The 13,170-nt window shown below is 44.0% G+C and overlaps 1 protein-coding gene across 43 annotated transcripts in view; it reads left to right on the top strand.

Moving 5' to 3' along the window:
• The window catches only part of Plekha5 (pleckstrin homology domain containing A5), a 201,834-nt gene that overhangs the window by 86,317 nt on the left and 102,347 nt on the right, over nt 1-13,170 (top strand). The window contains exon 4 of one of the 43 annotated variants that reach the window (XM_074075976.1): nt 1,678-8,215. The exons of the other annotated variants lie outside the window; for them this stretch is intronic. Coding sequence (XP_073932077.1) covers nt 1,678-1,741 — 64 coding nt within the window. The 3' untranslated portion in view covers nt 1,742-8,215. Of the gene's footprint in view, nt 1-1,677; nt 8,216-13,170 lie in introns of those variants that run through there. 43 annotated transcript variants of the gene reach the window in all.

Genomic DNA, 13,170 nt, shown 5'->3' with positions numbered 1-13,170 from the left:
AAATGGAGAACCCTTGTCACTTGAGCAGGTGAGACAGTGAGCCCACCTGCCGAGTGTGGGGAGGAGATGGGGGCCTACCTGGAGGTTGGGGTATGACCATGGGGGAGGGGTGACACTGTGCAGCAGCATGGCCTTGGCTCACAGTGAACTGCTGCAGAGTGGAGTGGGGTCCACTGCAGGGCCACACGATACAACAGGGTTAGGCTGCCCAAACCCCAGCTCTCACAACCTGCTTTGTAGTTTGAGAAGTTGGAGACACCAGTGATGCTTAAAAACAATAAAAGCAAAACATAGTTAGTTGGCAAGAAGAATGTAGGGAAGTGCCAGACACCCACCTGGCACATTTCATGAGACCCACAGAGAGCAGGATAAAAACACGAGCTCCAGCACTTAGAAATACACAGGTTAGCAGCAAAGTGGAAATAGCTTCCTAACATGGACTCTCTTCTCTGGAAAAGTACATCTAAAGTTATGTGGTTGATTTTGCTTCTGCAAATAGCAGGAGGATTTCAGGAATTTGCATACATGAAGACTGTGTGCAGAGCCTTTGTGTTATCTGTCACGTGTAGACACCACATTTACTTACCTTTGTATATCAGCAAATCATCCTGGGCAATGACATCAGTGAACCACTTCCAGTCTCTTCTAATGTCACTGGATTAAAAAAAAACAGCAATAAATATAATTCATTTTAAAGGAAACTGTGTAGGAAGATACAATATAAAAATGTTTTCAAATGTAATTATTTCCATCTGGGTGCTATAGCTTGGGCCTGAAAGCCCAACTACTTGGGAGGATTGTGGTTCAAGGCCAACCTTGGGAAAAAGTTAAAAAGACCCCATCTTAACCAACGAGCTGGTCATGGTGGAGTTTGCCTGTGCCTCTGGCTTGGCAAGAGGGATATGTGGGAGGTTTTGCAGCTCAAGGCCATTCCCAGGCAAAAAGTGAAACCCTATCTGAAAAATAACCTAAAAGCAAAAAGGTCTGGAGGCGTGACTCAAGTATACAGTCCTGAGTTCAAATCCTAGTACTTCTGGAAAATAACTATTTCCAAACTTGAGGTGGAAACATTTTAATAATAAATCTGTCACCCTACTGTTTTTAATCTGGTAGGGCGCTATTATTTTTGGCTTTCCTTGTTGTTCGTTCTGGGGATTATATTGTTTTGTTTTTAGAAACAACTGTAAAAGTTTGTGCATTATTTGGATTTTGGTATTCCATATTCTGCTTCTTTTGGGGGGCTTTCTGTTTGTTTGTGTTCCTTTACAGAACTGGGAATTGAACTCAGGGCCTTGAGCCTGGTAGGCAAGTGCTCTCTACCACTTGGGCCCTTTTGTATTTTGTCTTTGAGATAGGATGCCATTAACTTTGTCCAGGCTGACCTCAAACTTCCCATCTTCCTGCCTCTGCCTCCTAGGTGGCTGGGATTACAGGTATATGCCCCCACACCTGGCCTGGAGATTATTTCTGTTCCCTCTTTTTCATTAGTCCCTCCAGTGAGCCAGCAATCATAACTTGCATAGGAAGACTGATCTGCCTTATGTGCAATACCTCAAGATTACTCAGCACTTAACAAGCATGCTGATATAATATTTCACATGTCGCTTTAGGACTGAAATACATTTCAGTTCTTTTAGGTCTTAGACGTCATTGAATTTCTTCCTGTGAATTTTTCAGAGGGGAGGTGCAGCCTGAATTCCTGGAGTCATCCAGCGGAGGATCGCTGATGAAAGGCCTTTAACCTTTGGCTTGGTGGATATGGATGGAGAGTCATTTAACAGTGGAAACAGTACACACACTTTCCTTCTATTCGAGTCAAGCGCTGCAGCTCATACCCGTGCTGAGGGTGTTTTTTCTCCTAAAAGAAATTGACACAAAGAAAAATCCAATGCTGCTTATTTTTTTTATACCCTTGGTTGAATGCACCTGTCAGTCATGTTGACTGATTGATGCCACTGTGAGTTCTACAGACAATAGAGAAGCGATTATCCCCAAATTGTGATTAGACACACTTCCAGTAAAACACCTAAGACCTGAGAAAAGTCATCACTTAACCAACTTGGAGGATGTAGTCTGCTAGAGTTTGTATGAAGGTAAAACAGGAATGCTTGCCAAAGCCCCACTGGTGGACATGCTTGTAGGACTCATGTGAGTCTGGAGTTTGAAATTGGCTTCACAATTGCAAAGCAGGTGCTCTACCACTTGAGTCACACCTCCAGTCCATTTTGCTCTGGTGACTTTGGAGATGAGTCTCAAGAACTATTTGCCCATACTGGCCTCATACCACGGTCCTCCCAGTCTAGCTAGGGTCACAGGTGTGAGCCACGAGTGCCGGTATCATGGCTCATATTTTAAAGAATACAATTCTAAATGTTTCATAAAACCACGTGTGGTCAGAATTTATGAAGAGCACATCCAAGGCTCCGTCCTGCCCCGTTCTGTGAGTGTACCATGAATTTCTTCAGTCATCTCTCCATAAGCAATTAGAGTCTTTGGTTTCTTTTTTTTTTTTTTTTTTTTTTTCTTTTCTTTTCTGCTACTTTTAAAAAGAAAGAAAACCGAAGACTGAATTAGTTTGCTGGTTCCTGAACAACTTGAGAAGATTGGTTTGTAATCTATTCTCTGTAAATTGTGTGGGTCTGGAAAGAGCATAATTCCTTCCTTAAAAATGTCTGTCGTCAGCAATAAGAAAACAGACACGCCAATTAAAATATGAGCAACAGATGTGAACACACGCTTTGCCAAAGGAAGTCCACAGATGGCAAATAAGCCTACGAGGGTTGCTCCATACACTAGTCCTTAGGGAACTGCACCTCCCGTGCCAGTGAGACAGCACACACACCTGTGAAGTGGCTGTGACCCAAAGGGTTGAGGGTCCCAGGCGCTCACAATGAGGCTGGAAGGAGTGCACAGGTGGAGACCGTTTGATGGCCTCTCACCAAAGCATGATCTCTCCAGACTCCTGCACTTGTGCTCTGAGGCATGTGCTCTGACAAGTTGCAAGCATGCTCACTCATCATCCTACACATGAACCTTCATGGTTCACTGCCCAAACCAGAAGTCACCAAGATGCCCTTCGGTAGGTGAGTGGATAGACAAACTGTGGCCCATCCATGCAGTGGAATATTACTCAGCAGTGAAAACAAATGGGCTGTCAAGCTGACAGACATAGATGGATCTTAAATGCATATTGCTGAGTGGAAACCCAGTCTAAAAAGTCTGCACACAGCATGATTTCCACAGACATCCTGGAAATGGAATCCTATAGTGGTAGTGAGATCAGGAGATGGGAGCAGGAGGAAGGGGTAAGTGACATGAGGGAGATTTTTAGAGTGGTGGAACTTTTGTGTGTGTGACAGAGCATTTGTTAAAGTCACAGTACAGTACAATGACAAAAACCTGACTGTGCAAAAAGTAATTTCAGAGGTTCCGAGACCACAGGACAGAATGCAGACCATGAAAAAGAACTTAACTTGCTGAAGGGAATGGGTAGCGTCTGGGACTGAAGACAAAAGAGACTATGTGAACGCTTTCCCTCTAGAGGTCGTCCAAACAGAAGGCTGAGAAACATCACAGCCAAGAGGAGCCTGAGGACGGAGGAACAGAAAGGGACAGTAGGGAAAACATGGGGGACCCAAATAAACCAGGCACTTTAGTTAGTAAAGATAAACACATGAACAAATACAACTTTTAAACTGTCTGGTTGGCTTTGAGACTGTAGGGTGAAAACAGCCTTCTGCTGCTGTGACAGAGCACCTAAGGTAACCAACTTAAAGGAGGAGAGGCTTATTCTGGCTCATGGTCTCAGAGGGTCCCGTCCACACTGCTTGACTCCACAGCTGTGGCCTCTGTGAGGCAGGGCGGCGTAGCGGAGGGGGAGCAGCTGCTCTTCATGGTGGCCAGGAAGGCAGGGGGCAGCCACGCCCTCTAGGGACCCACTTCCTCCAAGCGGCCCCACCTCCCGAGTGTCTAGCACCTGTAATGCCATAAGTTACGAACCCCCATGTGGATCAGTCCCTTGGGGGGCGGTTAGAGTCTGCATGATGCAGTCGCTTCTCAAAAGCCCTGACACGTGAGCCTTCTGAGAGGACACTTTGCATCCAGACCATAGCATAAGCTACTTGGCTTAGGTAGTACTGGGGTTTGAACTCAGGACCTTGCACTTGCCAGGCAGGCGGTCTACCACTTGAGCCACGCCCCAGCCCATCGTAATGCTTTTGAACAAAAACAAAAAACAACTCACTTGGGAAATCTGGGAAGACTATAGCCCATAGCTATAGTTGTTTTGTTAGATTATTTTTTGTTAGTTTTTTTTTTAAGGTACAACTTTAATTTGGCATTTCCCAAAACATATTCCACAAGTCACTGGGAGTTCATGGAATGAGTTTTAGGTGTTCTGTGAGCTGGGCTGAGCAATCTGGGGGGTGGGTGTGGTTAATTGTTAGGTGTGAATACCTGAGCCACACAGTCACAGGTGTCTGTGATGGATGTGCTCAGGCATACCTTGCTCTCTTGTGGTCTGCTGTACTGAACTTCATGTGACACCCCCATGTCAAGCAAATCCAGCAGTGCACTGTGTGTGTTCCATTTCAGTAATTCCTGTAATATTTCAAACCTTTTTATCATCATTACTATATCTGTTACAGTGATTTATCATTGTCTATCTTTAAGCTCTTTAAGTTTCTGTTGTGGTTGATCTCAGTACCATGAGCCATGCTCGTGTATGTCATGGCTGAATGTTCAGACCACCCCCTTCCCCACCATTGCCCAGCTCTTGTCTCCTCCTTCCCCATCATTCCCTTCCCTGAGGCCTAGCAGTGTTGAAGTTAGGCCAGGTAGAAACCCTGCCATGGCCTATAAGCATTGGAGGGCAAATAGGAGTCACTCACTTTAACTCAAAAGCCATAAGTGATTAACTGAGCGAGAAATCACGTCAAAAGCATGCACCTGTTAGCCAAGTTATGCCTGTGAAGCGAAAGTTCTTGAAGGAAATCAAAAGTGCTGCACAGTGAACACAGGGTTGATAAGAAATCAGAACCTGCCTTATTGCTGACAGGGAGAAAGTGTCATTGGTCAGCACAGGAGATAAAACTACTCACTACTCTCCCTTACACCAGTGCCTAATCCAAAGCAAGGCCCCACCTGTCTTCAGTTGTGCAGAGGCTGAAGGGATGAGGAAGGTGCAGAAGAGAGTCTGAAAGCAGGGGAGGCTGGTCCACGAGGGCTCAGGAAGGAAGCCGGCTCCACAACTTGAAAGTCAGGTAGAGCAGCAGGTGTGGACGTGGAGGCTGCCAGTGATCCAGCACACATGGCCCAAGTGACAGATGCAAGTAGCTGTGAAGTGTAGATGGAAGAGCTTTCTGTAAGAAGACGCCAGCAACGGCATTCACAGCTGGAGAGGAGCAGGCAGTGCCTGGCTGAATTGTTGGAAGAACAAACTAGGTTTTTATTGTTTGTGTATTGTTTTGTTTTGGGTTTTGTGGGTTATTTAAAGAATTTTATTAGGATATATTCATTATATAGGGGGGATTCATAGTGACATTTCTGATTAGACTTATATTGTACATTGGTTATGTCTCCCCCATCGTCTCTTCCCCTCCCCACCTCTTTAAAGCAATTGCAAGAGGTTTGTTCTATTTCATATATGAAGTCCATCAACCATACACCCTCACCGTAATCTCCTTCATTCACCCTCCTCCCTCCCACTAGTACCCCCCCCACACACACACACATTGTACCTATTTTATAGTCCTGTCTTTCATTATTAATATTTAAGTTGATGTTTGGGGTTTTTTGGTCTTGTTGTTTTGGTTTTGGCAGTTCTGGGGTTTGAATTCGGGGCCTCACACTTGCTAAGTAGGCGCTCTACCACCTGTGCCAGTCCATCAACCCAGGGATGGTTTACGGAATATTTTCAGCCCAATATTGAGGTTAAAAGGATTTAGTGCTCGTTTCATTGTCCCTGGTCACGTGAGAGCTCTGAGAGAGATTAATGTGTCTGCAGCCTGCTGTCCAAGGAGTAATTTTGACATTCGAGACTTATAAGAAATTCATTTCATCAGGCAGTAGGCACTATAGAGAGTGATGTCTGAGGGATGTGGGCAAAGTAAATTAAAAATCTTCTAGAAAGGACTCACTACTCCAGATGGTGTTAAGAGCATTTTATTTATTTATTTATTTATTTATTATTTTTTTTTAATTTTATTCATATGTGCATACAAGGCTTGGGTCATTTCTCCCCCCTGCCCCCACCCCAAGAGCATCTTGACTCGGGGCAGGAAGAGACATTTAGACGGTGTTGGTTGCCACCCTTGTGGACGATTTCGGGTCCACAAGGTACTCCATTGGGTACATGCAGATATGGTAGAGATAGCAGAGAGCCGGGTCTAGAAGCAGAGTGTGAGTTGCTGTGACGTCATGAACCTTAGACCAGAGCAACAGAAATGGACTGTGCCTTTCAAATAACTGCCAGAAGGAAAGGGAAGATTTATCTCCACATGATGATGAATATTAGGACACATCACGCAGCATATACGTGTATTGAAACACTGCGTCCTTCCACCAGTGTGCACGGTCTTTTATGTTTTTATGTATTAGTTAAGAGACCAGTCATGGCAGTACTGTAAGCCCAGCACTTGTGAGGAATAGGCAGGAGGATGGTAAGTTCCAGGCCGGCTTGGACTGTGTAGCAAGACTGTCTCAAAAATAAAAAGTATTTCAAAGGAGGAGGTACAAATGGCTAATAAATACGTGAATCAATCCCTGGTCATAAGAGAAATGAAAATCAAAACCACACTTAGGTTTCATCTCACCCAGTTAGAACACTGCCATCATCAGAACACAGACAACAGCAAATATTGCCGAGGATGTGGAGAAACAAGGAACCCATATACACTGCTGGTGGGAATGCAAACTAGTACAACCACTATGGAAAGAAGTGTGGAGATCCCTCAAATGTCATATGATCCAGTGATCCCGCTCCTGGTCATCCACCCAAAGGGACGTAAGGCAGGATACAGTAGAGACACCTGTATACCAGTGTTCATCACAGCACTATTCACAATAGCCAAGCTCTGGAAACAACCCAGATGCCCTGCAACTGATAAATGGATCAAGAAATTGTGGTGTACATACACAATGGAGTATTCTCAGCCACAGTAAACAAAGATGTGGTTTGAAGGTAAATGGATGCAATTAGAGGACATCATGTTAAGTGAAGTAAGCCAAGATCAGAAACACAAAAATCTTATGCTTTCTCATACATGGAAGATAGATCCAAAGATAAACATATACACAAAAACAAGCATGATCATATACAAACTCAGATGTAGAATATGTTTGTAACAGTGGAACTCGGGGAAAGAGAGAAAGGAAAAGAGAATGATAAAGCATCAGCAATATCATAAAGCATAATTTCTGGGAAGGTAGAGGAAATAAGGATGTGTACTGAAAGCTGCTGAGAAATGGGGGTGGGGGTGACAGGGAAGGGGTAAGGGAGAGCAGTGAAGGGGGTCAAATGGGCCAAAGTAAAGCACACCCACAGCAGGGACACATTGATAAACCCCTTTGAGGATATACCCAAAAGAATGTGACACAGGTTACTCCAGAGGCACCTGCACACCCATGTTTATTGCGGCACTAGTCACAATAGCCAAGTTATGGAAACAGCCAAGATGCCTCATCACCAACGAATGGATTAAGATACCCATTGGGTATCTATACCCAATGGAATTTTATGCAGCCATGGAGAAGAACAAAATGTTATCATTCGCTGGTAAATGGATGGAATTGGAGAACATCATTCTGAGTGAGGTTAGCCTGGCCCAAAAGACTAAAAATCGTATGTTCTCCCTCATATGTGGACATTAGATCAAGGGCAAACACAACAAGGGGATTGGACTTTGAGCACATGATAAAGCGAGAGCACACAAGGGAGGGGTGAGGATAGGTAAGACACCTAAAAAATTAGCTAGCATTTGTTGCCCTTAACGCAGAGAAACTAAAGCAGATACCTTAAAAGCAACTGAGGCCAATAGGAAAAGGGGACCAGGAACTAGAGAAAAGGTGAGATCAAAAAGAACTAACCTAGAAGGTAACACACACGCACAGGAAATCAATGTGAGTCAATGCCCTGTATAGCTATCCTTATCTCAACCAGCAAAACCCCTTGTTCCTTCCTATTATTGCTTATACTCTCTCTACAACAAAATTAGAAATAAGGGCAAAATAGTTTCCGCTGGGTATTGAGGGGAAAGGGGGGAGAGGGAGGGGGTGGAGTGGGTGGTAAGGGAGGGGGTGGGGGCAGGGGGGAGAAATGACCCAAGCCTTGTATGCACATATGAATAACAAAATAATAATAAAAAAAAAGAAACCCCTTTGAGCATCAACTTAAATATTAATAAGGAAAGAGAGGACTGTAAAATAGGTGCGGTGTGTGGGAAGGAGGGTGAATGGAGGAGATGAAGGTGAGGGAATCAAAAGAATAAAGACTTTTGTCTGACAGTGAATAAATATTCTTTTTTAAAAAATGGAATAGATGAGATGTTGCTTCTTTTGGCTCAGCAAGGAAGGTGGTTTCTTGAGAAATAGAATTACTCCTGGCGATTCTGCTGTGCAGAAGTGACAATAAAAGTTTTAGCGAATGACATTACTTGGTTAGCACAGAGCGGCCGAGTGAGAGAACTGACTCCCGAGTTGGAAGGAAGGTCTGCTGTGGGCAAAGTGCCATCAAGCAGTGGCACATGTGACAGAGACATCTTTTGTGACACACTTCCTTGTTGTCTCACGTGTGAGACATTGTCACAGCTGTCCAGCCTCCGGCGACCAGAACCCTGGTTAGTCGGCAGCCATCAGTATATTTCAGTAATAAAGTATTTCGAGGTGAAGGTGTGTGCAACTCTTAACACACAGTGCTGCCGCGTGCTTACTTGATGGTCCGGTGGGAATCCAGGCATTTGTGTGACATGCTTTACGGGCACCTGGCAACTACTCCGCCATGTCTATGAGGTCTGTCTGTGTGCAAGCTGAAACCTGCTGGACAGAACCGATTAAGTTCCAAGCTCATCTTCCTTTAGATCTTTACAGATTTCATATTAGCACATCAATTATTTTTAAATTATGGGAAAACTCATGCACCATCAAATGTGTCATTTTAAAGTATGCAGCTTATCAGGGTGTGATGCATTCATCCACAGTGGTGGGCACCCATTGCCTGGATCTGGCTCCAAAACACAGAGGTCCCAAAGGACCCCTGGTGCCTATCAGTCATTTCTCATCTCACTCTCCTTCGGTTCCTGACAAGGAGGGCTAGTCCACTTTCTGTCTCTGAATTTACCTATTTGGGGCATATCTTACAAGTGCAGTCATGAAATATGAGACCACCTGTCTAGCTTCTCACACTCCCTGTGTTGCTGTGGCTTCATCATGTAGTGGCATGTGTAGAAGCTTTATTTTCTGTCACTGAATAACTGTGTGCGTATGCCTCATTTTGTTCACCCATCCATCTGTGATGGGCATTGGGGTGTGTCCACCTTTTGGCTCTGGTAGTAGTGCTGCCACGAACATTCCCATACAGATTTTTATTGAGTACCTAGTTTCAGCTCTCTGATGGTGCATATCCTTCCTCCTTCCTCCCTGCCTCCCCTCCTCTTCTTCTGTTTTGTTTGGAGACAGGGTCTCACTGTGCTGTCCAGGCCAGCCTCAAACTTCTGGGCTCAGGTGATCCTACTAGAGTCCTGTACCACAGTGTCCATCTATGCTATTGGTTTGGCATTTCTGTGTCTAATTTTTTTGAGCTAAACGCTTTTCCACAGTGGCTGTGCCCTATTTTCCATTCCTGTTAGCACTAAATATTTATGCGAGTTTGTAAACTGACTCTATAGTTTCCAGATTAGATTTTGAAAAAGAATTTTTGTTGTTACATAACACTGGCATGCATATTACTATGAAATCTTAAAAGAAGTCTAAAACTGGTCCATTTCCAAAGTCTGTCTAGGTATCCATAATTTGTGATCCTGGCGTATCTGCACTAAAAATTTTAAAGTAGTATTTAAAAACAGAAATTTCTCTGTTATTTAAATGGGTGTACCTTACTCCTTTCTCCTTTTGTCTTTTATAGCTAATATATGAGTAACACTAAGATACTCAGCTGATGTAGGGATCAGAATTATAGCTAAATTATTTAGACTAAGAAAATTCCTATATCACAGTTGTCGAGATGTTTTCATGTGATTGATGATAATTTTACCATGTGAGGAAGTGGGCTATATATCCTTCCCGTTTCCAGCTGAATACATCTTTTGTGGTGGTTTCTGTTAGGCGGAGCTTAAAGCTTTGGCAGCTGAATCTTCCCTTTGTTGCTCGTTGTTCTTGTTTTCCAGTCACTTAATGCTTTGAACTGGCTTTTTTCACGATAATTGCATTTTGATTGACTTAAGTGTGGTTTATTAATCTGTCACAGAATGTGACAACTGGGAACCACTCTTCCCTTCACCATTCTTCCTGTTGGAAATAATCCAGACTTTGTTCTAGTGGGTGGGTTTTGTTTCTTCCCCTTGTGCTTTGAGAAGGTGAGCTTCCTCAGCCCGGGGCAGACACTAACCGTTCTTGAAGAGTTAATTCTGTTCCCCACGATGGTGGTTGGTTTGAGATGAAGAGCGCTGAGTGAATTGAACACAGACAGAGCCGTTGTTTTAAGACCAGCCCCTGTCTAGGGATGGGAGGGATGGAATGGCGCCCTGAATTCCTTCCGTCTTCCTGCCTCACCCGCCTCAAGTCAGACTTCACTTCTCAAGATTACTTTATGGTCCAAAATGACATCCAGAAGGAACGCAAATCGGAAGGAAACGATGTAATTCGGTCCCTGAACACCTCCTTGCAGAGGTCCCATGGGGCCCCGCAGCATCTCAGCTCTGTGCCAGAGAAGCCGGGCCATGGCAGTGGCAGGTCTCAGACCTATTGAGAGTTCATCAGTGAGTGCTTTGGAAAAACCTTTGTAAGAGAACATTTCACTCCGAGTTAGAGAGTGGAGAGACTAAGTCAGACCCGTGTCCCAGCATGGAGTCTCACTTTCTAGCCGGGCATGGCAGTGTGCGCCTCTAGCACTGGCAGCATGGTGAGAGTCCACCCCCAGAACAAAACCAGTGGCTCCCACCGAGATCCCTGCCTTGGCCCTTACTCACTGCAGTGGGGTTGTTGATATTGGTCCTGTACCACTGTGAGTGAGACTGCTTCCTGGGGTAATCAGTTTTCTCAAGGCCATTTGTGATCAATTCCAAACCTAGGCCAGCCCACTTGTTTAGCCCAGGCTGTCCTTGAACAAGATCCTCCTGCCTCAGCCTCCTGAGTGCTGGGATTACAGGCATATGTCAGCGTGCCCACTCACCAGGCCCTGTTGCAGAATCCTCACAACCTTCCACTCTGTTCCTCTGCCTTTCTCAACCACTGAGTGTTAACCACACCAACTGACCAGCTCATTTCGGACCCAATATTTTTTTCATCCTTACTGTCCTCTGCACCCTGCCCCTCCTTTGCAGAGGGACTCAGAAGCCCAGAAGCCCAAAAATCGTATGTTCTCCCTCATATGCGGACTTTAGATCAAGGGCAAACACGCAAGGGGATTGGACTTTGATTACATGATAAGGAGAGTGCACACAAGGGAGGTGTGAGGATAGGTAGGTAATCCAAAAGAAAAAAAAAAAGATAGTATTTGATGTCCTCAATGCAAAGGAACTAATGATGAAACTTTAAAGCGACAGAGGCCAATAGGAGAAGGGGACTAGGAACTAGAGAAAAGGTTAGTTCGAGAAGAATCAATTTAGAAAGTAACACGTATGTACAGGAAGCAAAACTAGGAATCTCCCTATATAGCTATCCTTACCTCAACTAGCAAAAACCCCTGGTCCTCCTTATTATTGCTTATACTCTCTTCAACAAAATTAGAGATAAGGGCAAAACAGTATCTGCTTGGAAGGGTGGGGCGTGGGGAAGGGGGGAGAAATGACCCAATCATTGTATGCACATACGAATAAAGGAAATTTAAAAAAAAATTCTTTCTTGTATTTTACTTAGGTATTTCTTTATCCTGCTTACCTGCCCACAAGTCAGTGCGGAGGTCTCATTTCTTTTCCACTTTTTAATTCTCCCACATGGCCTTAGGAAAGTACTTGTTTTAAAGAAAAAAATATATACCCTGTAAATGTTTGTTAAGTAAATGACAAATTTATTATTAGCCAAGGAAATTAAATCTCAACCCAGGTTTGTTTGATTTTGAATTTTTTTTAAATACTAGGCAGCAAAATATGGGTAACATTTTTAAACTTCTAAAATAGGAATAAGGTTTTCATTTAAAGGAAAGATAAAGCCTGTTGGCAAAGGAATGTGTGTGAATAAAGTATGGCAAAGAACAAACAAACTTTCCAGTTCCAGAAATGTAAGTATAGAAATATGGCGAATTAAGACTTGGTCTTTGTATTTTAAGTCATATAACAAAGAAATATATGGGTTCTTTCCCCAACCCCAGCGTGAGGATTGAGCCCGGGCCTTGTAGTTGCTAGGCAAGTGCTCTGTTGCTTGAGCTGCTACGACCCCAGCCCTTTTGTTTTCTAATTTTTTTGAGATAGCGTCCCCTGACCCAGGCTGGACTTGAACTCATTACCCTCCCGCCTCTGCGTGCACCTCCACACCTGGCTCAGTTTTTGTTTAACAGAGAACGCTCACACCCCCAATTAAACTTGGTCTTGGCAGGCAAATGGTCTTGTTGGGAATGTTGACACAAGACACTCTTGATTGTCTGATGTGCGTTTCATGTTGGGTAAGGACCACTTAGGAAGTCAGTTACTTTCTCAGGATGAGAGTGTCTTTTACATCCCAAGGCCATGTCTTAGTCATGAGTCTCCATAATGCAACGCATCACGTTTGTAAGTGGTGAAACTTCTAACACATGGGTATCCTTGGTTCCTTGCGGAAGAGTCGGCTGGATTTCCCAAGTAAGTAAAGCCAGAATACAAAGCAACCATTATAGACTTTCTTTGAGGCCTGTTTTTTATGGCTGAAACTGGAATACTGTCATGTGTTTGATTCTATTCCTGCATCAAAAGCAGACCATGTGGCTTCCAAGCAGATGGGACAAGTGAAAAATGACTGTTAGTACTTGAATAATAGATGTTTTGT

This window comes from Castor canadensis, chromosome 6 (assembly GCF_047511655.1).
Source record: "Castor canadensis chromosome 6, mCasCan1.hap1v2, whole genome shotgun sequence".
NCBI lineage: Eukaryota > Metazoa > Chordata > Mammalia > Rodentia > Castoridae > Castor > Castor canadensis.
Note: the sequence above shows the minus strand (reverse complement) of the source record. Positions and strands in the feature narration are given on the sequence as shown.